The sequence below is a fragment of the Oncorhynchus keta genome, chromosome 35, assembly GCF_023373465.1.
Source record: "Oncorhynchus keta strain PuntledgeMale-10-30-2019 chromosome 35, Oket_V2, whole genome shotgun sequence".
In the NCBI taxonomy this organism is placed as follows: Eukaryota; Metazoa; Chordata; class Actinopteri; order Salmoniformes; family Salmonidae; genus Oncorhynchus; species Oncorhynchus keta.
In genome coordinates this window covers 54,977,556-55,005,104 of record NC_068455.1, presented here as the reverse complement: position 1 = coordinate 55,005,104, position 27,549 = coordinate 54,977,556, and the positions used below count along the sequence as shown (strand labels likewise).

The window sequence follows — 27,549 nt, the reverse complement described above, 5'->3', positions numbered from 1 at the left end:
CAAGAACTGATCGTCGGGAGCAACATGAAATGGAGTTTCCATGGCCGAGCAGCCGCACACAAGTCTAAGATCACCATGATCAATGCCAAGCGTCGGCTGGAGTGGTGTAAAGCTTGCCGCCATTGGAGTCTGCATCAGTGGAAATGCGTTATCTGGAGTGATGAAACACACTTCACCATCTGGCAGTCCGACGGATAAATCTGGGTTTGGCAGATGCCAGGAAAACGCTACCTGCCCCAATGCATAGTGCCAACTGAAAAGTTTGGCGTAGTAGGAATAATGGTCTGAGGTTGTTGTTCATGGTTCAGACTAGGCCCTTTAGTTCCTGTGAAGTGAAATCTTAATGCTACAGGTATACAATCACATTCTAGACGATTCTGTGCTTCCAGCTTTGTGGCAACAGTTTGGGGAAGGTCCTTTCCTGTTTCAGCATGACAATGCCCTGTGCACAAAGCGAGGTCCATACAGAAATGGTTTGCCGAGATCGGTGTGGAAGAACTTGACTGGTCTGCACAGAGCCCTGACCTCAACCCCATCGGACACCTTTGGGATTGAATTGGAACGCCATCTGCGAGCCAGGCCTAATCATCCAACATCTGTGCCCAACCTCACTAATGTGTCTTGTGGCTGAATGGAAGCAGGTCCCCTCAACAATGTTCCAACATCTAGTAGAAAGCCTTCCCAGAAAGAGTGGAGACTTTTATAGAAGAAACTCCGTATTCATGCCCATGATTTTGGAACGAGTTATTAGACGAGCAGGTGTCCACGTACTTTTGGTCATGTCTCAGAGACAGAACTTGGTGAAACAAAGTTTTGAGCGAAAATAAGATGGCCTCTCCTATCTGTCTCAACCATGTCAACAATGTCCCTACATGTATATGCCGCCTGTACTGTAGGTGTGTTTTCATTCATTCTGTGTCTGGGGTGTGTGTCTGTCAGAATGGCTTCACCCCGCTGCACATTGCCTGTAAGAAGAATAGAGTGAAGGTGATGGAGCTGCTGGTCAAGTATGGAGCTTTCATCCAGGCCATCACAGAGGTAGGACACTAGCCTTCAAAATGTACACAGTTACATCCTAATACACGATTACACGTGTACTATTAGATAATGCACGAATTAGCCTCCGCAATATACACAGGAATGCAACCCCACACCGCTTAAACCTTCAATATGGTGGACTTAAAGGTAGACTCGGCGAAATGACGTTGCCACGAGCAGCACCGGAGATATTGAGATGAGCGAGATGCAACACCTTGCTCTCACACTGCCACACACAGTATCTGCGCATGTGCACGGGTTCGCTTCAACCTGTTGTAATGCGGTCTCCAGGGCGACTGCGGGAGAAGTTGAGCCTTGCGCTTCAACGCTCTTAGTTGTTGTGGAAATTGACCCGCTATGCGCTATTACTTTCTGCATCTACGTCATACCGCTGAGTCTACCTTTAACATAACATCTGCCCATTTACACATAGACTTGGTTACACTAGTCTCATCAGCTTATATGTTTTCACCAGACCTGCCTTCAAACGCATAAGCAGTGCAGAATGTATGCAAAGATGAAACGTTTCCTGATTTGATCTCTCTCCGTCGCCCTCTTCCTTTCTCTCTTTAAGTCTGGCCTGACTCCCATCCACGTCGCAGCCTTCATGGGTCACCTCAACATTGTCCTGCTGCTGCTACAGAACGGCGCCTCGCCTGACGTCTGCAACATTGTGAGTGACGGGGGGGGGGTCGGGGGTCACTGTTTGTTTTTTACGCTGTCGCCGGTGTGCGTCTTTCCACGCTGCCATTTGGCGCGTATGTCTGCGTTTCTGCTGACTCGTACGTGTGTGTTGTGTGCAGCGCGGGGAGACGGCCCTACACATGGCAGCCAGGGCAGGACAGGTGGAGGCGGTTCGCTGCCTGCTGAGGAACGGCGCCCTGGTGGACGCCAGAGCCAGGGTAACGCATTTAACAGCGCCATTTACCATAAAGTATTAGGCTGTTATCATCCGTGTTCAACTCTTCAAAGAAACCATCCAAAAAGTACCAATATCGTCCACAAAAACACAATTAAACAGGGCTGTAGAATTAAACGTTGCAGCACTTGAACTCTGCCCATTCATTTTATGTACTGTCAAAGTCACATCACCCATAACCTCCGTCTCTAATAAAACTCATTCTCTGCCCACTATAACCTCCATGTCTCTACCCCTGCAGGAGGACCAGACTCCCCTCCACATCGCGTCTCGCCTGGGGAAGACTGAGATAGTTCAGCTGCTACTGCAGCATATGGCCCACCCTGACGCCTCCACGACTAACGGATACACACCCTTACACATCTCAGCCAGGGAGGGACAGGTGGACGTGGCTTCAGTGCTGCTGGAGGCGGGCGCCTCACACTCACTGGCTACCAAGGTAGGTGGAGAGCACAACACACTCACACACGCCTACATTTCACCTGCCTACGCTCAAACACACATGCTCACATGCACAATGCACACTTGTACATCTTGGTGCTATTTTCGTGAGGATTTTTTTTTTTAAACGGAAGAAATATACCCCCTTCTTTCCTTGTGGATTTTATACTAAATATCTATTGATTCACTGTATGGCATGTTTCACAGGCGCCCACTATGGGGGCCACTGTCAGTATGAACTTCTTTAATGTGGTTTAATCAATGAAGGGTTAATGATGCTTTGGAGAACATCTGGGCCCTTCTAAATTTTGCAAGAGGACATTGATGTTGTCATTGAATGATAATCAATGTGCATTGACGCAACAACATATCAGTGCTAATTTATTCATATGCTCTGGGCTCTGAATAAAAGCAGTAAAACCTCATGATGGAGGTGCTCTCTCTTTCTTTCTGTCTTTCTTTCTTTCTCTCTCTACCTTCCCCCTCTTCTCCTTGTCTCGTGGGGGGAAATGGGCGAGGCACTGTTAGCGTGACAAAGAGGACAGCGGATGCTCATTGAACATCGTCCTAGCCTAGGCAATCCCCTCTCTGCCTCTGTCCCCAATCACGTATATTTCATCTATTGGATCACATTTTATAAATTCTAATCTTTATCTCCGGTTTTTCACGAGAGCCTCAAACATTACCGTCATTAGCGCCTCTCATTCTCTTCTCATCGACACATTGTGTCTACTCGGATGTGCATTACATCAGAAATGAACCAGAGTTACACAGACAAAGGATTCCCTCCCTTCATGGGCTGGGTCGTAAACACTGTGGTCATGTGACATGGGAGAGCACCGTTGTCCTATCACAACAGCCCTGGTCTCCTGTCAATGTGACAATGGGTAAAGAGCACCACCTGGTGGCTACATTGGGACTAGTTATTACTTGTAAGAGGGAGATGAATGTTTTGCGCTGCACATTGGATTTTGAGTATTAACTATGATTGCATCAGCAGTGTGGGTGTAGAGAGAATGGTTCTTATTGTGCGTCTTATTAAATTGCGTTACGTTTGGTTCACATACATCATTTAGTTGGACATTCATTTTAGACCCATTTGGAAATGAGGCTGTAATGAAATTATTGCTTTTTTATATATTTCATGAGCATTGCGCATTTCTGAAGATCTAGTTAGTGCTTGTAACAAACATTATTAAATGGTCATCTGTATGTTGTCTCCATACAGAAAGGATTCACTCCGCTGCATGTTGCGTCCAAGTACGGAAGCCTGGATGTGACCAAACTTCTCCTGCAGAAAAGAGCCCCTCCCGATTCTGCTGGGAAGGTAAGCATCATTACCATAACTCAAACCCTAAATCATAGTATATCTCTACATGTTATAGAGGGAAAATATAACTACACAATAAAAGTACATTTCTCACCAGGTGTGTTATATTTCCACGATTTCGATTCAGATAATTCATTGACCTTGAAGGACTGTTATGGGATAAAGAATAGTCTATATCAAAGCTTTATCTGGCAAAATATATTTTTTTAAGTCTGTTCGCATTTCTGTGTTGAGGCTATGTTGTCAGCGAGACTACCGGTGAGCATAGTTTGACCAAATCAACTTTCCGTTTGATTAACTACTGTTTTTTCCTCTACTTTTAGGAAAGACATAACATATATAATTTTTCTTCTTATTCTTTTTGAATAAGGACCCGCCCAGCGAGCCTCCTGCTGCTTGCTCTTTAATAGAAGTCTAATTCTCAATAACATGCTGTAATAGTACCCCGGTAACACAGCTCATCATATGTGTGTGTGTGTTGACTAGCTAGCATTAATAGCTGCTTGCTCTGCTAACCAGCCTGGTTTAATCCAATACAGAATGGCCTCACGCCTCTCCATGTCGCTGCGCATTACGATAATCAGAAGGTGGCGCTCCTGCTTTTGGACAAAGGGGCCTCCCCCCACGCCACGGCCAAGGTGAGACCTCCCGTCACTCAGACCCCCCCCACCCCCCACCCCCGGTCACTGTCCTCACAGGTGGGAGGACAGACGTCAGTCGGCCTTAGGGTGGACGGTCGAACGTCATTTTGAAGCTGTGTGTGTACGCGTGTGGACATCTTTTGGGGTATCTGTACAACTGAATTGATGTTCTCTCGACCTCCCTCTCTCCTCCAGAATGGCTACACTCCCCTCCACATTGCGGCGAAGAAGAACCAGATGGACATAGCAGTGGTGCTGCTGCAGTACGGGGCCGAGACCAACATCCTGACCAAGCAGGGGGTCACCCCCTACACCTGGCCTCACAGGAGGGACACCCTGACATGGCCGCCCTGCTCATGGAGAAGGGGACTCAAGTCAACGTCCCCACCAAGGTAGGCCTACCTCTTCCCATCCCTCTCGGTTTTAAACTGCTTATGTCATGTGGCCGCGGCCTGAACTTGTTTACATACCCTACATTACTCATCTCATATGTATGTACTGTACTCAATACCATCTACTGTATCTTGACTATACCGTTCTGTACCATCACTCATTCATATCTTTATGTGCATATTCTTTTTGTGCATAGGCCTTCGTACTCCAGTCACAGACACTTTTCTGAGACGTGGTGTCTCACTGCTTCTAAGGGGTTCAAAATGAACAGGGCCTCTGATGTCAGTCTTTCAGTCCACTCTGTCATGTGCTCTCATTCCTTTCAAGTCTCCCTTTTAAAGTACCCCAGTGAATAGAGTTACACGCGCAGGAAAGGCTTAATCCTATCAGGTGTCGTTAGCTTGGACTATATTTGATTCATCGATATCTTTGTGACATTTTGCAAGGAAATAGGAGTTACCCACACAGCTCTCAAGCTAGTATCCAGCCTTCGGTTCTGATTTCAGAGCTGTAGCGTGGCATGTGTGAATGTAGCAGGAATTAATTTGAGAGAAGGGGAGAGTGTAGTTTCACGGCTATTTTAGGAAGAGTGTGAGACTGCTTGTGCCCTGAGCTGTTTAGGGCCGAGTCAGAGAGCGGGAGGTGGGAGGTTGAAAAAACGCCGTGACGACCATGGATGTCTGCCCACACGTGTCACACCGAAGGCCCTGCCTGCGGGCATGCATGCCCCTACACACACTTACAGTACACTTTTTTAAATTTATTTTTTGATAATATGTTTATTATTTTCCAGTAAAAAATCTAATAAAAAAGACAGCAATACAAACAATGACATTCATTGTACTGTTGAATGGGATGGCCAATTTAAAGGACAAAACCAAACTTAACTCACACATACACAAAATAAAACTAAATCCTATTAGGTGGTACATGTATAAGAAGACAGCATATAGTCATTACCAGCAGTGTAGTTAAGCCAAAAATACACATTGAGTGGAGTACAGCTCAGAGTAGCAGCAGATCGTCAACCCAGTTATGAAGCGGGACCATTTATCCAGTATCGGCTGACATATTTTGTAAAACAATGGACTTCTATTGGAGGTATTGTATCGAATCTTTTCCACATGTATTACATTCCCGAAATCCCGTAACCACATTTCAAAGGTAGGTACAGTCTCCAATTTCCAAAATTGCAATATGAGCCTTTTGGCTAATAGAGTACAAAGAGAGACAGCTTTCCCTTCCTGGTTATTCCCATCAACTGTGCCAAACAGAGCGATCAATGGGTCTGGGGCTAGAACTCTATCAAAGGCTCTAGATAAGTCATCAAAAATGAGAGCCCAGTAAGCACGTAACTTAGGCCATGTCCAGAATAAGTGGGTCAACGTCCCCTCAATCTGCTTGCACCTCTCACACAGTGGTGAGGTCTCCGGGAATATTTTATGCAGTTTTACTTTTGAGTAATGTAACCTGTGTATCACCTTAAACTGTACAAGGTTGTGTCTGGCTTTCCCTGAACTGTGGTTTATATTCCTGAGAGCTTCTACCCAGTCCTCATCTGAGATTTCTGACCCAAGTTCTTGTTCCCAAGCCCTTTTAATAGTGTCTGTGGATACCTCTATGTGGGCCTGTAGCACATCATACAGTCTATAGAGACTGACCCTTTTTGAATGGGGTTTGACAAGGATCAAGCTAATGTAGGACTATTTGGCTTAATGCCATACTGTGGAATATGTGTCCTTACGAAATTCCTGATTTGGAGGTATCTGAGAAAATGTGTTGTTGGCATGTTTATCTTTCCCTGTAATTGTTGAAATGAAGCTAACTGACCATCTATGTATAGATGACCAATTGTTGTGAGCCCCTTCTCCCTCCACTGTGAAAACACCACATCATCCAATGCGGGGTGGAAAGCATGATTCAGGCAAATCAGGCTGTCAATGTATACAGTGGGTATGTTAAGAAAATACCTCATCTGTTTCCAGATCCTAAGCGTATGACAAATGACTGGGTTAGAGTCATAAGTGTCTTTTTTCACATATGATAGGCTTGTACACTCTTAGAAAAAAGGGTTCTTCGGCTGTCCACATAGGATAACCTCGCCTGTCACTCAAAAACTCCTCCCTTTTTGTTTCCAGGTAGAACCCTTTTGGGTTCCATATAGAATCCCCTGTGGAGAGGGTTCTACATGGAAGCCAAAACAGTTCTACTTGGAACCAAAAGGGTTCTACCTGGAACCAAAACGGTTCTCCTATGGATTCTAGGTAGCACCTTTTTTTCTAAGTGTGTAGGCATGCACATACTATAAATACATACGCATATGAATACAGTTCATGCATACAATTGCATGTACACACATGCGTGCGCACACACGCACTTTACAGTCCCCCACCCACCCACCCACCCACACACACACACACACACTTTACAGTCCCCCACCCACCCACACACACGCACATTACAGTCCCCCACCCACCCACACACACACTTTGTCTTTTAAATTTAGAGCAGGCAAGCAAGGCCACAGGGCTTCGTCTCCAGCCAAGCAGAAACCCAGATATATTCCTCCTTTAAACATTTTACAAACTACTCAGTCTTCACCCAGCTCCATCAGTCAACCCCAGACAGACCCAGACACGCACTGGTTGAATCAACCTTGTTTCCATTTCATTTCAATGGAATGACGTTGAACCAATGTGGAATAGACGTCAAATTGACATGGTTGAAGACATATCACTGTTTTCCATGACCTTGTCTGCCTTGTCTCCGGGGTGCAAGAACATGCACTCTGCATGAGAAGACCCTAAATACCCAGTCACCCCACCCCCCACACCCCTGTGTGTCAACACATTATTTCCTGTCCTGTAAAAGTCGCATGTCACTCAAAAACCTTCTCCTTTAATATTTAGGGGAAACCACATGACCTGCCCAGGTGAAACTACTGTCCATAGGTACACAGTAGGCTGATTCATTCATGGAGAGAGGTGGTGAGTAACAAACATTGTTGTTTGTGTTCCTTCAGAGTGGCCTCACCCCACTCCATCTGGCTGCCCAGGAGGACAAGGTGGCTGTGGGTGAGATACTGGCTAAACATGGAGCCAACCTGGACCAGCAAACTAAGGTATGGCATATATTCATTTAATTTGAGCATTGACTGACCATTGTACTGGAATAAATCAAATCAAATCTAATTGTATTTGTCACACAAACACATGGTTAGCAGATGTTAATGCGAGTGTAGCGAAATGCTTGTGAACATAGTGATAATATACAATATTTCTCCCATATACTGTACTTCAATATGCCAATGAATATCTGTTTCTCTTTTCATGATGTTCGTAGTAGATGTTTTGATACTATGATTTACCATTATCGTTCCAGTTGGGTTACACTCCTCTGATCGTAGCGTGTCACTATGGCAATGCCAAGATGGTCAACTTCCTCTTACAGAATGGTGCTAGTGTCAATGCCAAAACCAAGGTAACACACCATGCACAAAACTACCACAGTACACTCTTAGAAAGAAAAAGGGTTTCAAAAAGGGTTCTTCGACTGTCCCAATAGGAGAAGCCATTTTGGTTTCAAGTAGAAACCTTTTTGAGTTCCATGTAGAACCCTCTGTGGGAAAAACTATTTTAGGTTCCAGATAGCACCTTTTTTTAAAGAGATACTTCTGGATTTTGAGAATGAGGCCCTTTATACAGTATACTTCCCCAGTCAGATTTCTATGCCTCTGTGTGCAGGTTGAAGGAAGTTGCTAACTAGCGCTAGTGCAATGATTGGAAGTCAATGGTAACTGCTAGCATGCTAGTAGATAGCATAGACTTCCAGTCATTATGCTAACTCTAGTTAGCATTGGCTCGCAAAACTACCTCTGACTTCCTTCATACTGGAAAACAGAGACATAGCAATGGTATCCACAAGTTCATCTGACTGGGGAAGTAGATAAAGGACCTCGTACGTAAATTCCCAAAGTTATGAATGTTCAATAATGCATTATTTCCTTTGACAGAAAAGATCAAATCTAACGTAAGGGTTCATACATAATTTCTAAAATGTTCAGGCCTTGCCAGACAGTCATTACTCTGTTTGACATTCTCTTCTCAGAATGGATACACTCCCCTCCACCAAGCAGCACAGCAAGGAAACACACACATCATCAATCTACTGCTGCAGAATGGAGCTAAGCCCAACAACATCACTGCGGTGTGTGGACTAGCTTCTGAACATACACACACACGCATGCACAAGAACATATGCACACAGGCACTAACACACACACACACACACACACACACACACACACACACACACACACACACACACACACACACACACACACACACACACACACACACACACACACACACACACACACACACACTTATGTCTTTCTCCCATCCTCTAGAATGGTAACACAGCTCTGGCCATCGCCCGGCGACTTGGCTACATCTCGGTGGTGGACACACTCAAGGTTGTCACTGAGGAGATCATTACCTCGACAACCGTGAGTCACAGAACTATCTCACACCACTATCCCTAAAATAAACCATTCACACATGATTTCGCCTATGAAGTTGGAATGATCTTATTTTGTTCACGTTGTTTAGACGGTGACAGAGAAACACAAGTTGAACGTCCCTGAGACTATGACTGAAGTCCTAGATGTCTCTGATGAGGAGGGTGAGTTTGCCACTTGATCCAGTCAGTAGGCTACTGTATATGACCACAACCATGTATAGAGACGGTCATTCTAAACCTCAGTCCATTTATGTTTGCCCTACAAGAACTTCAGCTAACCCGACTTCATGTTAAAATCCTGCCCCAGTTTTCTGTAGACACTGATTGACTAATAGGCTATCTCAGTAAGCCTTCCCCAAATCCCTCCCCTTTTTGCCCAATCCTACACAAAAAATGTTGTATAGAACCTAAAAGGGTTCTTCGGCTGTCCCCATAGGAGAACCCTTTGAAGAATCCTTTTTGGTTTCCGCAGAGGGTTCTACGTGGAACCCAAAAGGGTTCTGCCTGGAACCAAAAGTTTTTTTTACCTGGAACCAAAAAGGGTTCTCATATGGGGACAGCCAAAGAACCCTTTTGTAACCCTTTTTTCGGGGAGAGTCTAGTGTGTGTTGTAGTAGGCTAGTTTTCTCACTGTACTGTGTACTGTATAGGCCTACATACTGTACCCACAGTGCTGAAAGAGAGTGAGGATGATGTTCTGTCCGATGACTCCATGGATTTAGAAGGTACACCGTGCGAAGGTCGCCGTGGCGGTTACTATTGAAGAGGGTGTGACAGTGTGTTGTGGTCGTGGCAATTCGCATGGAGTGAGATTCCTCTGCGAGGGTTGTGCAAAACGACCTGTCATGGATGAGTGGTTGAGAGGACATACTTGAACCTGCACTAAACTCACCTACTGATGAGGGTTTGGATTCAAACATAGTGTGGTGAAACCAAGCTGGTGATACGTACATTTAGGCCCACTTCTCTAAATGTGGAATACTGCTTGCTGAAAGCATTAGTGCTGTCAACAAACCTTTACGTTGACACTGGTGGTGGCTGTGCCCTCTTTTAATGTCAAGGCCGAGAATGTTTTTTTGTTTTGTCACGCTTCTTAAAATATCAGCTACGGGGAAAGGGTGGATTTTAAACGCATTTTTTAATAGCATATTCACGTTCACATGTTCTGAGGACTGTTGCCCCTGGGACTAGAGAGTGCCATTCAACTTCCAGAGAAAAGACACCAATTAAAGAAGCTAAAGCGTGTCTGTACAGAACTCCGGAAGATAGTTTCACCCTGAGTGTTGTCAGTTCAAAGCGGATTTCAAACCCCCACTCAGAAATGCTGTCCTATCACATGCCGTAGCCGGGAAAGCCTGAATATGTAAGAATGTGTAAGCTACTTTTGAAGTGCTGCTTAACTTAACTTGAGCCTCCTTTAAAACACATTGCCAATGCTTTGCTGATTCATTCTGTATGGTTCATATTTATTAGCGTTGGTGGGAATACTTGTTAAAGGCAGTTAGTTCCACTCTTCCAGGCCCTCTGTCATGGCTCATAAAGTTTGTGCATTTTAGGGCCAATCTGTGTTTATGTGAACGGTCACCTCATTGACGTGGCAGTGCATTACGGATATGGACGATTTGTCTTTTTCCTGGCTCTTCCGGTTGCGCAGTGAATTCACTTTACTTCTCGAAGGAAACTTGGATCATAAGGGTGGAGTGGTTGGCAGTGATTTGGGTGGAAAAAGGACACACCCTGTCTATAGTTGTGTTTTTGGAAGCTGTCAGAAGAGGATTGGGTTTGGTTGTGCAGACGGTGTGGCTGTTCTAACCGACATTTCTTGCTATTGGATGTGTTGTGAATGACATTGCTTTGTGAGTATTGCCTCTCAACCCGCATCTTATAGCTTACTTTACTCTTGCAGTTGTGGTGCTACTGTGCACATTACTAATTGTCGCGATAATGTGATTATATTGTACCTGTTCTTCCTTTTCTTTTGTTTCTAACTTTTCATTCTCCAGGCAGTGGTTATGCTATTGACACAGGAACATCTCTATCAGCCTACAGTATGTTTCTCACTTGTTCTGCCAGCACATCCTACCGTATGCTACCTGCTCCCCTTATGCACTTTTCACACAATGGTGCCAACCCGAACTGTACTGTACTGTACTGTACTGTACTGTACTGGTTGAGATAGTTTTCTTTCACACTGTCCTTTCCAGTTGGGTTCCGCTAATTTTGGTGGGGTAAGGTGGATGCGTAACCAGGCCAGCACAGTACAGCTCGACTCAGTTTGGTTCAGCTCTGTCGTGGGCGAAAGGGTATTAGTGACTCTGCCCCCTGCTGTCCAGTAGTGGTAATAGCAGCAGTAGAGCTTTATGACGTGGTGGAGACCAGGCAGAGATGAGCTGTGTCTCTCAGCTCATCTGTAGTGCTTCAGTAACTGTAAGTATCTGATGTGTGTGTGTGCGTGTGTGTGTGTGTGTGTGTCACTAAGCCTCACGTTGACACACACACACCCTAAGTAAGGGCTGGCCCCTGCGTATATGTTTGCTTGCTAACTGTAGTCGCGTCACATCACAATGTCCCCTTCCTCCCGAGAAATAACCGTATTCTCGTCCATGTATCTCACCTGCCTCCTTCTCCCCTCCAGGTGACGACACGATGACAGGGGACGGAGGGGAGTACTTGAGGGCAGAGGACCTGAGGGAACTGGGAGATGACTCCTTGCCTGGACAGTACATGGATGGGATGAACTACCTGCGCTTCAGTCTGGAGGGAGGACGCTCTGACAGGTAGAGTCTACACACCGGATGAAGGAGACGTGTGTGTGTGTGTGTGTGTGTGTGTGTGTGTGTGTGTGTGTGTGTGTGTGTGTGTGTGTGTGTGTGTGTGTGTGTGTGTGTGTGTGTGTGTGTGTGTGTGTGTGTGTGTGTGTGTGTTTGCGTGCGTGCGTGCGTGCGTGCGTGCGTGATCTAATGATCTCATTTGTGGTGAATGCACAAATGTTTGTGTCATTCATCAGAGTGTCAACTAATTTCTCTTCCTCCTTACCATGCTTACTGTATCTAGTCGAATGCAAAGGTATGTTGATATAAATGCCATTGTTTCTCTATGATTGAGTTGGTCCACATCCGTTGTAGAACTAGATTTGAAGGAGTTTTTGTCGCGCTACTCCAACTCTGGCCTTTCATTTGTCCTTGATTTTACACTACTTCACTTGTGCCATGTCTCATGGACAGACTTGCGCCATATTGGGTGGTGAACACTGTTTTAGCTGTGTGTGATGTTCCCATGGCTCCCGACGTCACCTTTTCCTCCTCTCCTCAGTTTGGACAGGTCCTACACTCCCAGTCACCACGGTTACTACTCTCCAAAACACGAAAGCATGATAGAGGAGATGCTCACCAGCCACAACGTAAGTAAAGAGCTTAACCTTTCACATCCACCACTGTAAAGGGATAAACCAGGCCTTGAGATTTCATCATCTATTGAAACATATTGTTGTTAAGGGAATTTTTATCAATGATGACTAATTATGTATACATTTCAATCAGGACTGACTAATCCGAATACTATTATGTTACTGTATATGTACTAATCAGAATACTATTCTGTATATGTATGAGTTTTCTTTCTTGATCCCAGTACTGAAAAGAATGTGTGTGTGAATGTGGTCAAAGGTTGTCTGTTCCTTGGTACAAATCTTCAGACTGCTATTTGAAAGCTTATCTACACGAGAAGGCCTTGAGTCGTAAATGATATTAAATTGGTAGGGAGGTGGATGTGGGAAGGCTGGAGATACAGCCTTTGTACTGGAACGGAGATGGCACAGATTGGGGCTGGAACTAAGGACGTCATTTTCAGTTTATAACCTGTGGTAAACCTGTATTGCGGGAGTACTCTCTTGAATAAAGGCTGCTATTTGACTTAAAGACCGGGCTCTGTCCATTCCTATAAAATAAGGGTCTTACAAATTCTTATGGATTGACAGAGTGTTTAATTTTAATTGGGAATTAAAAGAGAGGAATAAAATTCCTTCAATAATTGTGCATGCTATGCATTGCTGAAAGCAGTTGCTCTGCTCAATACAGAAAATATATGACTTTTATTCATAGGGTCGTAATGTCTTGACATTGACTAACTCCTGTATCGGAATGTAAGCGAGTGCTCTTAGAAATGGACTTTATTTGACTGTAGATCATTCAAAGTGTAAGTTTGAGTTGAGATGAGCATTGCCGTCTATCCAGAGACGAGTACCGTAAAGTAGCCCAAGCTAACGTGTTATGGTGCAATGCATCTTAACAGTTGTAAATTGCAATGTGTCAATGTTATTGCGTCTGTCCCTACTCAAATTTTTTTGATTTTTTTTTTAAAGTAAAATAAAGTTGAGGTGCAATGTTTGTGTGTGTAAATGACTGTTGGCGATGGCATGTCCTTAACAAGTGGCTCTTTGTTGGTTGCCAGGTGTCGTCTCTTGCCAGGGAAAATGAAAAGGACTCGTATCGTCTGAGCTGGGGCACAGAAAATCTGGACAATGTGGCACTGTCCTCCAGCCCCATCCACTCTGGGTAGGTACAGCGGGCACAGCGAGTACACAGAAGGGTTGGGCTTTAACTATCATGTTTTTTTTTATTTTTTTAAAACAACTAATTTTGGTACAAAAGCTGCAACCGTTATCTGGTCGAACCCATCCTGAATGCAGGTTTCCCGTTGAGCCTAAAGCGTTCAGCCCTGTTCAACAGGCACGAGAGCAATAGGGGGTCCAGGCAACTCATGTATTATTTATTTTTGTTCTGAGAACAGAATCACGATCTTTTGTAGTCCTACTCCGAGGCCCATCTGTTAAGCGGCTTTTGGGGGATAACACTACGGAGAGCAGTAACGAATAATGTTAGCGCTCATTATAGACATATTAGTCCAATGCATTGTGATATGAAGATCCGCTGTCATCGTCTAGTTTAACTCTCTCTGCCATGCTAATTGGTAACAATGACTGAAGATAATCCCCCTCTTAGTTATAATGACACAAGTCCTGAATCGGTAATGTAAGGCTACTGAGAGTGTCTCGAAGTACTGGTTTAGGACAAGCAGTACGACAAAACAACTTGAAACATTGATCGTTGTCCAAAGGCACTGATGATTCTGGTCCACAGGGATGGGGAGTATGGTTTCTTTTCTTCTCTTTCAGCCCTAGAGACGTTTTATTTTATATCCCTATCTTTCTTTCTATCTACGGTGCCTTCGGAAAGTATTCAGACCCCTTGACTTTTTCCACATTTTGTTACGTTAAAGCCTAATTCTAAAATGGATTAAAACAATTATTTTTAAGTCCTCCTCAATCTACACACAATGCCCCATAATGACAAAGCAAAAACAGTTTTTTTTTCTCAATTTTTGCAAATGTATAAAAGATTATAAAGACAAATACTTTATTTACATAAGTATTCAGACCCTTTTGTTATGAGACTCGAAATTGAGTTCAGGTGCATCCTGTTTCCTTTTATCATCCTTGAGATGTTTCTACAACTTGATTGGAGTCCACCTGTGGAGAATTCTATTGATTGGACATGATTTGGAAAGGCACACACCTGTCTATATCAGGTCCCACAGTTGACAGTGCATGTCAGAGCAAAAACCAAGCTATGAGGTCGAAGGAATTGTCCGTAGAGCTCTGAGACACAATTGTGTTGAGGCCCAAATCTGGGGAAGATTACCAAAAAAGGTCTGCAGCATTGAAGGTTCCCAAGAACACTGTGGCCTTCATCATTCTTAAATGGAAGAAGTTGGAACCACCAAGACTCTTCCGAGAGCTGTTCTCCCGGCCAAACTGAGCAATCGGGGGAGAAGGGTCTTGGTCAGGGAGGTGATCAAATACCCGATGGTCACTCTGACAGAGCTCCAGAGTTCCTCTGTGGAGGTGGGTGAACCTTCCAAAAGGACAACCATCTCTGCAGCCCTCCACCAATCAGGCCTTTATGGTAGAGTGGCCAGAAGGAAGACAGTCCAGTCCTGTAAAAGGCACATAAAGGACTCTCAGACCATGAGAAACAAGATTCCATGGTCTGATGAAACCAATGTTGAACTATTTGGCCTCATTGCCAAGCGTCACGTCTGGAGGAAACCTTGCACCATCCCTACGGTGAAGAATGGTGGTTGCAGCATCATGCTGTGGGGGTGTTTTTCAGCAGCAGGGCCTGGGAAACTAGTCAGAATCGAGGGAAAGATGAACGGAGCAAAGTACAGAGAGATCCTTGATAAAAACCTGCTCCAGAGCCCTAAGTACCTCAGACTGGGGTGAAGGTTCTACTTCCAACAGGACAACGATCCTAAGCACACGGCCAAGGCTTTGGCACAAGCCTCTGTATGTCGTTGAGTGGCGCAGCAAGAGCCTGGACTTGAACCCGATCATTCATCTCTGGAGAGACCTGAAAATATCTGTGCAGCGACGCTCCCCATCCAACCTGACAGAACTTGCAGAGAAGCATGGGAGAAACTCCCCAAATCATTTTTATTTTGTTTTATAAATGTGTCATTATGGGGTTATTGTGTGTAGATTGAGGGGGAAAAAACTATTTAACAAAATGTAGAAAAAGTCACGGGGTCTGAAAACTTTCCGAATGCACTGTATATTTCTCTCTCTCTCTCTCTCTCTCTCTCTCTCTCTTTCTCTCTCTCTCTCTCTCTCTCTCTCTCTCTCTCTCTCTCTCTCGCTCTTTCTCTCTCTCTCGCTCTCTCTCTCTCTCGCTCTTTCTCTCTCTCTCTCTCGCTCTCTCTCTCTCTCTCTCTCTCTCGCTCTCTCGCTCTCTCGCTCTCTCTCTCTCTCATGGGGTCTCTGTTCTGTTTTCAGCCATTCCTCTCCGTGCCATGATCATGGCGACAGCAGGTGATCTACTGCACCTTGGTTTCCTCCTCTTCATCCTCCTCTTCGCACTCCTCCTCTCTTTCACAGTGTGCTCTCCTTCTAGAGAGATGTGTTTGTTTGTGTTGTTGTTTCACCAATGCCTGTCTTGTGAGTGCAGCACTACTAACAGATGTTTCCAATGTTGCACTATTCCCCCGTTTTAGCTTTTGATCACTTGGACATTTGTCAACTTTTATATACATTTTTACATAGGCCTCTTTGTAAAGGGACACAATTTGCTCCTAGTGCTGCATCAAAGAGTCACACACATTGCCTCATCATCATTGTTCAGCCATTGTGTCCATCTCGGTTGAATCCTGTTGACCTCATGGTGGCCATTTTGTTTGTTGTTTAATTGTGTTTGGTCGATTCACAACTGCAAGGGCTAGGGCTCTGTTCAATCAGATCTGCTTCAGCCGACATCCGTATAGCGGTTGTTTTGGTGGTGTCAGAGCTTTAGGTGGTACTGCGTCAGAGTCGTCAAGTCCACAAGCGGCTCCTGGCATTATAGCCTACCTGAAGTGGACATTGCCGTTGGCTGCACAGAGTTGCGTTAAAGAGAAATCCCCATGCAGCCTTGTTAACAAGTTTGAATGCTGGAATGTGCGATGTAATCTTCACCTCAATTAGGCTGATACAATCCTCATTATTCAGTTGAATGTTTTTCAAATCGAGTGTCATTATTTTTACGCAGCCTATATTTTTTCTGGAATTCTGGAATTCGAACGCGAGTGGGGTGGCGTGTTGCTTCGTGACACTGCCAAAACATCAGTGGGATATCGCCGGTTAACTCTTGATCCGATTGAAACCAGGCCCCTTGTGTTTTGTGTTTGATATAACCAGTCTCCATGTTTGCCGTTGTCCTGTATTGTTCCGTCGGCGTGTTGGAGTGTTTTTTTAACGGTTTGTTTGCTTTACCATAACATAATGGTGTCACCGGTGAAGTGCGTTTGCAGCTCCTTCACATTAGCCGCAAGAGTATGTGGTGTCACACCCATTCACTTCTCACTCACAGTCTGGTGTTTGTGCATGTAGGTATGCAGTGAAAACGTCATTCTTATGTTTGTGTGTTTTAACATGGATTCATATTTGTCTGTATATTTTCACCCCCCCCCCAAATTGTTTTATTTTACTGAAAGTTATGTAAGTTATCTGTGTAAAGGGAAGTACAAAGATATACTGTATTTGTCACAATGCTTAAAAATATCTTTCTCTTCATTTTGTAAACATCACATCTGCCCCCCGCCCATTCCCGTAACAGCTTCCTGGTTAGCTTCATGGTGGACGCCAGGGGAGGAGCCATGCGGGGTTGCCGTCACAATGGCCTGCGCATCATTATCCCGCCGCGGAAGTGCAGCGCGCCCACGCGGGTGACCTGCCGTCTGGTGAAGAGGCACCGCCTGGCCACCATGCCCCCCATGGTGGAAGGAGAGGGCCTGGCCAGCAGGCTGATCGAGGTGGGGCCCGTCGGAGCCCAGTTCCTCGGGTAAGAAAATATGCGATGGAGGGAGGGAGGGGGTAAAAGTGTGAAAGAGAGAGGAAGTTGTATAGAGGGGCATGATGTCAGAGAGGGAGAATGACAGAGAGCAATGAGATGTCAGAGATTATGATCTATGTTGTGAGAGTCCAAGACTCAAGAGTGAGTGAGGTGAGAACGCTACGAGGGAAAGTGACAGCGACAGCGTGCGTCAAAGGACAGGCCTACTGTATGAATCAAAACCTGAGAATGTTGCTGCCCCTCTTCCTTTTCTCAGATTCATTTCACCCTGCCTCTGCCTTACTAAAACGGTCTATGCTCTTTGCTTCTTCCCAGTGGCAGGGGCCCTGCTTGTTTTCTTTTTAAACCGCATTCTAGCTGTAACTCAACCATTTTTTTTAGGAAGCTAACTGTTTCTATAAGACACATGGAAACAAAAAACTCTGCAAGGAAACAGAAAAATGCGAAAGAACATTGCTCCATGATTGATTTGATATGTAGGTTGCCACTAAGAGTGGCTGTCTACCGATAATAATATACTGCCCCCTGATGGTGAACTGTATAATAACTTCCACTTTGAAAGCTCTGTGTATTTAAAGTCCGATGTATTTACCATGATGTCCTGATGACGGCCTCCACTCGGTCAAAAGGCTTTCACAAAACTCAACTAGTCACCCATTATTCTGACTACTTCCGCTCTCTCTCCCCCCCCCCCTCCCCCACTGCTGCTAACGGACGGCTGTTCTCACAGTAAACTGCACCTTCCCACTGCCCCACCCCCTCTTAACGAGGGTGAGAGCCTCGTTAGCCGCATCCTGCAGCTCGGTCCACCCGGGACAAAATTCCTTGGGTAGGGGACAACAGAACATATGAAACAATCCATGGATGCTACTGGTTCCATTTTATAGCCTCCTCCTTTTATGTTTCGACTCTCTGTGATATGTTGTGTCTGTGGCCTCACCTGTAATGCTATGTGTGCTAGTGTCGTGCTGGGCCAGGTTTCCCAAAGGTTCATCGTTGGGAGCATTGTTAACCTTCGTAGGAGCGTCGTTAAATCCCCGAGCTGTTTCCCAAAACCAGCGTTATTGACGTTTGCACTTGAAAACGCTCGCTACCTAACGCCTGGCTCAAACCACTCTTAGAACAGCTATAAGTGTGTCTTTAGAATCGCATGGTCTATCCGTCTCACTGACCGCCGGTAACTTCAGAAAAGTTTAAAAAAAAAATAAATGTTTTTGCCATTGATACAAACATGTGACGTATAAAAACACACCTTTAAATGAAAACTGAGATGACTTCCTTAAAATGTAAATACAGTATGTTCAATCAATTGACTTCTATTTTGCTACTAGTAGGCTGCTGTCTGTAATTTGTCCCGATGTGTATTTCATGATGTGTAGCCTAACATGGGCGCAATGGCGTTGCGAAACCTGTGATTTGGTGCATTTTTACTGGGTAAAGCATTTGAATAAGCCGCCTCAATATTTGCGGCCGTAGGTGGTAATATCTCTCTAGTCGCTGATCCGTCATCAGTTTTGTGAAATAATGATCATGTTAAGGTAAGCGCCTCCTTTCTTTCGATCCTATCAGTACCGACACATGCTCCAACGACGCACTTAGCGACCGCGCTGTTTTGGGATACGCATGTCACGTCTTCGGCCGTTGTAGGAAAGATGCATCGTTAAAACACTTGTAAGCTTAAGTTCCATCGCTATCGGGAAACTGGGCCCTGGTGTCTTGCCCCACTTGTGCTCTCTGTCGTAGCATCCCAGACACTCCATTGTATGTTTGTTTTTGTTCCTAGTTACTTTTCGGCTCATTTACCTTGTGGTTGGCTTTCTATGTTTAGTGCTGTCTGTCTGCCTGTTCAACCTCATGGTTTCATTGGTTCATTTGGTATCTTGGTGGATGTTTAGCATGACTGTCCCATAAGCATTTGTAGTTGACACACTGTACTGTGCTCATCAGGTGAGTCGTTAGAAATGTGGTTGCTTACACACACACTTTACACACACCCACGTACATACATAACCCCCTCCCCATCTCCACCCACACACCCACGCACTCACCGTGCTCCCTGTCCCTGGTCGCAGGCCTGTAGTCGTGGAGATCCCTCACTTTGCTGCCCTGAGGGGGAAGGAGAGGGAGCTGGTGATCATGAGGAGTGAGACAGGAGAGAGCTGGAAGGAGCACCACTGTGAACACACCGAGGAGGAGCTCAACCAGATCCTCAACGGCATGGACGAGGGTGAGTGTGATGTCCTCAACGCGAGACAACACTTAGTGATCGTCATCGCTAGAGGCCATTGCCAAGGGGCCCTGCTCAAATACTTTGGAGAAGCATTCCCTCCCGCCTCCCTTTCGTGGAGTATTCCCTGATCTAAAATGGCTGGATAGGTGAAACCGAGGGTTACACCAACCCAGTCCTGAGCAGTGATTACTCCAAGGGGGGAAGGAAGAAATCATTGTCAAAGTATTTCAACAGAGCCATAGTCTGAATCAAAGTCAAATGAACCGCCGTTCCTTCTGTCCTCCTCTCCAGAACTGGACCCTCCAGAGGAGCTGGAGAAGAAGCGTATCTGCCGCATCATCACCCGGGACTTCCCCCAGTACTTTGCGGTGGTGTCCCGGGTCAAACAGGACAGTAACCTGATCGGTCCAGACGGGGGCATCCTCAGCAGCACGGTGGTGCCTACGGTCCAGGCAGTCTTCCCAGAGGGAGCCCTCACCAAGAGGATCAAAGTGGGACTACAGGTCATTTACTTCAAATATTCTCTTCAGAGAGCGAAAACCCCATTTCATTTGAGTGTCTGTTAAATGTTGTCGACTTATTTTCCCAATTAATGGGGCCCTATGGCATGAGCGGCAGTCAGGACAAGTTATAATCAAAAGAATGGCACGTGGCTTGATTCTGAGGCAGAGCTTTAATGGAGCAAAAGTTAAATACGTTGAGTATTTTATGATTACTACACTGTCATCATGTTTTATCAACGTCATAATCCATTTTTTGAACGCCAAAGCCCATCCAAGGTATCTCTAATGTCAGTCTACTTCTAAAGCCATTACCTGTCATCTCCAGGCTCAGCCAATGAACGTGGACGTGGTGAAGAAGCTCCTGGGGAACAAGGCTACATTCAGCCCCATCGTGACCCTGGAGCCCCGGAGGAGGAAGTTCCATAAACCCATAACCATGACCATCCCCATCCCCAAGAGTAACACTGACCCAGTGGTCAACGGCTTCGGAGGGGACCAGCCCACCCTGCGCCTGCTCTGTAGTATCACAGGTTAGAGAGAAGGGTGGATTCAACGCACACACACATATACACAGATATATACAGAACCAATCAAATGTTTGGACACAGCTACTCATTCAAGGGTTTTTCTTTCTTTTTACTATTTTCTACACTATAGAATAATAGTGAAGACATCAAAACTATGAAATAACACATATGGAATCATGTAGCAACCAAAAAATTGTTCAACAAATCTAAATAGATTTTAGATTTTAGATTCTTCAAAGTAGCCACCCTTTGCCTTGATGACTGCTTTGCACACTCTTGGCATTCTCTCAACCAGCTCCACCTGGAATGCTTTTCAACAGTCTTGAAGGAGTTTCCACATATGCTGAGCATTTGTTGGCTGCTTTTCCTTCACTCTGCGGTCCAACTCATCCCAAACCATCTCAATTGGGTTGAGGTCGGGTGATTGTGGTGGCCAGGTCATCTGATGCAGCACTCCATCACTCTCCTTCTTGGTCAAATAGCTCTTACACAGCCTGGAGGTGTGTTGGGTCATTGTCCTGTTGAAAAACAAATTATAGTCCCACTAAGCGCAATCCAGATGGGATGGCGTATCACTGCCTAATGCTGTGGAAGCCATGCTGGTTAACTGTGCCTTGAATTCTAAATAGATCACAGAGAGTCACCAGAAAAGCACCCCCACACCATCACACCTCCTCCTCCATGCTTCACAATGGGAACCACACATGCAGAATTCATCCGTTCACCTACTCTGCTTCTCATAAAAACACGGCGGTTGGAACAGAAAATCTAAAATTTGGACTCATCAGACCAATGGACAGATTTCCACCGGTCTAATGTCCATTGCTCATGTTTCTTGGCCCAAGCAAGTATTTTCTTCTTATCGGTGTCCTTTATTAGTGGTTTCTTTGCAGCAATTCAACCATAAAGGCCTGATTCACGCAGTCTCCTCTGAACACTTGATGTTGAGATGTGTCTGTTACTTGAACTCTGTGAAGCATTTATTTGGAATACAATTTCTGAGACTGGTAACTCTAATGAACTTATCCTCCACAGCATAAGTAACTCTGGGTCTTCATTTCCTGTGGTGGTCCTCATGAGAGACAGTTTCATCATAGCACTTGAGGGTTTTTGCGACTGCACTTGAAGAAACTTCCAAAGTTCTAGAAATGTTCTGTATTGACTGACCTTCATATCTTGTCTCATCGCTACAACTCCCGTAGGGGCTCGGGAGAGACGAAGGTTGAAAGTCATGTGTCCTCCGATACACAACCCAACCAAGCCGCACTGCTTCTTAACACAGCGCCATCCAACCCCGAAGCCAGCCGCACCAATGTGTCGGAGGAAACACCGTGCACCTGGCAACCTTGGTTAGCGCGCACTGCACCCGGCCCGCCACAGGAGTCGCTGATGCGCGATGAGACAAGGATTTCCCTACCGGCCAAACCCTCCCTAACCCGGACGACGATAGGCCAATTGTGCGTCACCACACGGACCTCACAGACGCCTTCTCCTTCCTCCCTGTTGGGGAATTGAACCCCGGTCTCCCGCAGGACACTGGATTATTTAGCTAAATAGCCCAGTACTGTACTCCCAACCGTCACGTTGTACAGCACCAAATTTTCCATTCCATCCTAATGGAAACCCAGAGGGTTTTTCGTTTTCCTTGGAATAGAAACACCATAATATTAATCAAATTAATCCCAAACTCTAAAAGTAATTGGAAAGGTAGATACAAATTATTTGTGACATTGTGGTTACAATAAAGAATGTAACAAGATGTAAACAAGATGCTGTGTTGCTATTTACAGTAGTGATGGACAGCTGGTGGCATTTTGAAAACATGTTTTCAAACACTTCTAGCCTGATTAGCAGGACAATGGACTCTTTATAGCCCGGCTACTGTAGGTGTGAACATCACCCTACCTGCAATGTATTCGATGCTTTAGTATTCGGAAGTGTTACATTTCTAACTCAAAACCGCAGTATAGTATTTCTTCATCAACATCTTTATGTTTTCGTTAATAAAATAATGATAAAATACTCTTTCAAAATGCTGATGTTTATTTAGTTATGGATCCATAACCAATTACTATGTGAATAAATATCAGTGAATTACAGAAATATTGGAACAAAGTTGTCTAATGAAGGCAAACAAATTGTTGCCATGAAGTGGCTTTTGGTTTTAATTTAGAATCCTACAATCCTTTATATGTAATTATTGGCGGAGAGTCACGTCATATCTTTCAATATACTGTAGGCCTACCATAGGTAATATATAATAATAATAATAATAATATATGCCATTTAGCTGACGCTTTTATCCAAAGCGACTTACAGTCATGTGTGCATACATTCTACGTATGGGTGGTCCCGGGAATCGAACCCACTACCCTGGCGTTACAAGCGCCATGCTCTACCAACTGAGCCACAGAAGGACCACTAGGTGACATGAGTCTCACTAGTGTTGAGTAATGTGCTGTTAAAAGTGCTTTAGATCTTATTTATTTAAAGAGCATATTGAAGTTAGAAGCAATAGGATTTGAAGCAAAAGCCTACAACTATTTCAACACCGTTTCAAGCATGGGGACTGGTCTGATAAATCAATGAGATTTTTATTTTGACTTCATCTCTGTTTGGGTAATGGTTAGCCTCTTAGGTCGACCCGACACGCAGGAGTCCCATCTAGACATCTGGAAATGCAAATGCACTACGCTAAATGCTAATAGCACTCGTTAAAACTCAAACGTTCATTAAAACACACATGCAGGGTACTGAATTAAAGCTACACTCGTTGTGAATCCAGCCAACAAGTCAGATTTTTAAAATGCTTTTCGGCGAAAGCATGAGAAGCTATTATCTGATAGCGTGCAACACCCCTAAAGACCCGCAGGGGACATAAACAAAATAATTAGCATAGTCGGCGCTACACAAAATGCAGAAATAAAATATAAAACATTCATTACCTTTGACGATCTTCTTTGTTGGCACTCCTAGATGTCCCATAAACAGCACTATTGGGTCTTTTTTTTCGATTAAATCGGTCCATATATAGCCTAGATATCGATCTATGAAGACTGTGTGATCAAGGGAAAAAACAGCGTTTTATAACGCAACATAATTTTTTTAAATTAAAAAAGTTGACGATAAACTTTCACAAAACACTTCGAAATACTTTTGTAATGCAACTTTAGGTATTAGTAAACGTTAATAATCGATCAAATTGATCACGAGGCGATGTATATTCTATAGCTCTCCGTCTTGAAATAATGTCCGGATAAATCTCAACCAAAATATCCGGTCGGAGACCGGAAGAAATGGGCTGTCTCTTCTTCGTTTGACCAAGAAACAAAGCCTAGGCAATTGACAAGACTGGTGACATCGTGTGGAAGCTGTAGGAATTGCAATCTCGGCTCCAGGTGGTTCCCATTCAACAATACATTCAAGTGGCGCATTGATATATTTTCCAATTTTCAGTGATCAGATTTTCCTGCGCTTTTTGATGAAACGCACGTTCTGTTATAGTCACAGCCGTGATTTAACCAGTTTTAGAAACGTCTGAGTGTTTTCTATCCACACATACTAATCATATGCATATACTATATTCCTGGCATGAGTAGCAGGGCGCTGAAATGTTGCGCGATTTTAACAGAATGTTCAAAAAAGTAGGGGGTAGGATCAACAGGTTAGACTAGAATAAAAGAATAAGGGTGCAGAAATGTTATGCTCTTAGTGTAACTCTTATTTAACTAGGCCAGTCAGTTAAGAACAAATCATTTTATTTTCAAGGACAGTGTCACGTTCTGACCATAGTTCTGTTATTTTATTCTTTGTTTTAGTATGGTCATGGCGTGAGTTGGGGTGGGCAGTCTATGTTTGTTTTTCTATGTTGGTTTTTGTGTTCGGCCTAGTATGGTTCTCAATCAGAGGCAAGTGTCATTAGTTGTCTCTGATTGAGAATCATACTTAGGTAGCCTTTTTCCACCTGGGTTTTGTAGGTGTTTATTTCCTATTTAGTGTTTTGTCATTCACCTTATGGGACTGTTTGTTTGTTGTTTATTGTTTTTGTTCAGTGTTCATTTTGCTTAATTAAATTATGGACACTTAACCACGCTGCGTTTTGGTCCTCCGAACCTTCTCGCTACTCCTGCTCAGAAGAGGAGGACGAGATCCCTTACAGACAGCTTACTCCTTTCTCCCCGTCGGGATATTGAAACCCAGTCTCACGCATTCCCTGTCTGCACGACATGGCGATTCTTCAGCTAAATAGCCCAGTGCTGTACTCCCAACCGTCACATTGTACAGCGCCAAATTTTCCACTCCATCCTAACGGAAACCCAGATGGTTTTTCGTTTTTCTTGGAATAAAAACACCATAATATTAATCTAATTAATTAAGCAAGTACCAATAAAAGGTTTGGACACACCTACTCATTCCAGAATGTCTTTATTTTTTACTATTTTCTACATTGTAGAATAATAGTGAAGACATCACAACCTTGAAATAACACATATGGAATCAGTTAAGAAAGAATTCATATTTACAAGGACAGCCTACTCCTTCCTCCCAGTCGGGGAATTGAACCTCAGTCTCCCGCTTGTCCGTCACTGAGAAAGTCTGGACATGGCCTGCTCTCCCTTATGTTAGGAATTAGGCACTTTCCCATGTTTACTAGTGTATGTATTGTAGGCTATGTTTACTTGTCAGACTGCACAGGCTTATATCTTCAAAATGTTTTAAATGCTTAATTATCCAAATGTAAACGCATATACTGTACAGTACTGTATTTCTTCGTCAGCATCTTTATGCTTTTGTTAATAAAATAATGATAAAAATCCTCTTTCAAAATGCAGATGTTGATTTAGTTATGGATCAATAACGAATTACTACGGGAATAAATAAAGTTGTCTAATGAAGGCAAACAAATTGTTGCATACTGGAAAATACTCTTTCAAACACATGGTCATGTTGTACAGCGTTATTATGGCTATTAGCAGGGCTATATTTTTTATGCCAAACGTTATGTTTGGTGTAAAAGCAACACAGCTCATCACCCTGAACACACCATCCCCACTGTCAAACATGGTGGTGGCAGCATCATGGTTTGGGCCTGCTTTTCTTCAGCAGGGACATGGAAGATGGTTAAAATTGATGGGAAGATGGATGGAGCCAAATACAGGACCATTCTGGAAGAAAACCTGATGGAGTCTGCAAAAGACCTGAGACTGGGACGGAGATTTGTCTTCCAACAAGACAATGATCCAAAACATAAAGCAAAATCTACAATGGAATGGTTCAAAAATAAACATATCCAGGTGTTAGAATGGCCATGTCAAAGTCCAGACCTGAATCCAATCGAGAATCTGTGGAAAGAACTGAAAACTGCTGTTCACAAATGCTCTCCATCCAACCTCACTGAGCTCGAGCTGTTTTGGAAGGAGGAATGGGAAAAAATTTCAGTCTCTCGATGTGCAAAACTGATAGAGGCATACCCCAAGCGACTTACAGCTGTAATCGCAGCAAAAGGTGGCGCTACAAAGTATTAACTTAAGGGAGCTGAATAATTTTGCACGCCCAATTTTTCAGTTTTTGATTTGTTAAAAAAGTTTGAAATATCCAATAAATGTCGTTCCACTTCATGATTGTGTCCCACTTGTTGTTGATTCTTCACAAAAAAATACAGTTTTATATCTTTATGTTTGAAGCCTGAAATGTGGCAAAAGGTCGCAAAGTTCAAGGGGGCCGAATACTTTCGCAAGGCACTGTACATACATACATACATACATACATACATACATACATACATACATACATACATACATACATACATACATACATACATACATACAAACTGTACACACACACTGATACACTCACACCCACTCTGTAGGGACACACACAAACCATGTCTGTAGCTAACCTTCTAACATTTTTCAATTGTATTCTTCTTCAAAGGTGGAACGACGCCAGCCCAATGGGAGGACATTACAGGAACCACGCCCCTAACATTCATCAACGACTGTGTCTCCTTCACGACCAACGTATCGGCCAGGTTCTGGCTGATAGACTGTCGGCAGGTGCAGGAGTCAGTAAACTTCTCCAGCTCTGTCTACAGGGAGATCATCTGTGTTCCGTACATGGCCAAGTTCGTCATCTTCGCCAAGACCCACGACCCCATTGAAGCGCGGCTCCGCTGCTTCTGTATGACTGACGACAAGATGGACAAGACCCTCGAGCAACAGGAGAACTTCACAGAGGTGGCCAGGAGCAGAGACGTCGAGGTGGGTGTCATGGTAGAGGTGTGGTCAAGGGCTAGGAGGGATGTACCTTTAAGATCTACCTTTATGTGGTATACCCTTCTAAAAATATTGTATTCTCCAGTGAAAGGTGTAGTAAATTGCCAGTAAAGTGTGAAGGCTTAGTAAATCACACTGTAGATTACTAACAGGGATGGTTTGGTATGTTTCTATTCTCTTCAGGTCCTGGAGGGCAAACCCATCTATGCAGACTGCTTTGGCAATCTGGTCCCTCTCACCAAGAGTGGCCAGCACCATCTCTTCAGCTTCTTTGCCTTCAAAGAGAACAGGCTGGCACTCTTCATCAAGGTGAGTATTACTGGGCCAGCATTCATACACTCTTCCGT

General features: G+C 44.3%; 1 protein-coding gene across 1 annotated transcript in view; it reads left to right on the top strand.

Moving 5' to 3' along the window:
- The window catches only part of LOC118368638 (ankyrin-2), a 107,897-nt gene that overhangs the window by 43,275 nt on the left and 37,073 nt on the right, over positions 1–27,549 (top strand). The window contains 24 exon segments of the mRNA XM_052495729.1: positions 940–1,038; positions 1,613–1,711; positions 1,842–1,940; positions 2,199–2,396; positions 3,627–3,725; positions 4,268–4,366; positions 4,565–4,676; positions 4,679–4,761; positions 7,785–7,883; positions 8,144–8,242; positions 8,870–8,968; positions 9,171–9,269; positions 9,373–9,445; positions 11,919–12,060; positions 12,596–12,683; positions 13,733–13,836; positions 16,116–16,151; positions 17,431–17,655; positions 18,398–18,496; positions 19,740–19,894; positions 20,189–20,400; positions 20,726–20,930; positions 26,862–27,187; positions 27,386–27,511. Coding sequence (XP_052351689.1) covers positions 940–1,038; positions 1,613–1,711; positions 1,842–1,940; positions 2,199–2,396; positions 3,627–3,725; positions 4,268–4,366; positions 4,565–4,676; positions 4,679–4,761; positions 7,785–7,883; positions 8,144–8,242; positions 8,870–8,968; positions 9,171–9,269; positions 9,373–9,445; positions 11,919–12,060; positions 12,596–12,683; positions 13,733–13,836; positions 16,116–16,151; positions 17,431–17,655; positions 18,398–18,496; positions 19,740–19,894; positions 20,189–20,400; positions 20,726–20,930; positions 26,862–27,187; positions 27,386–27,511 — 3,075 coding nt within the window.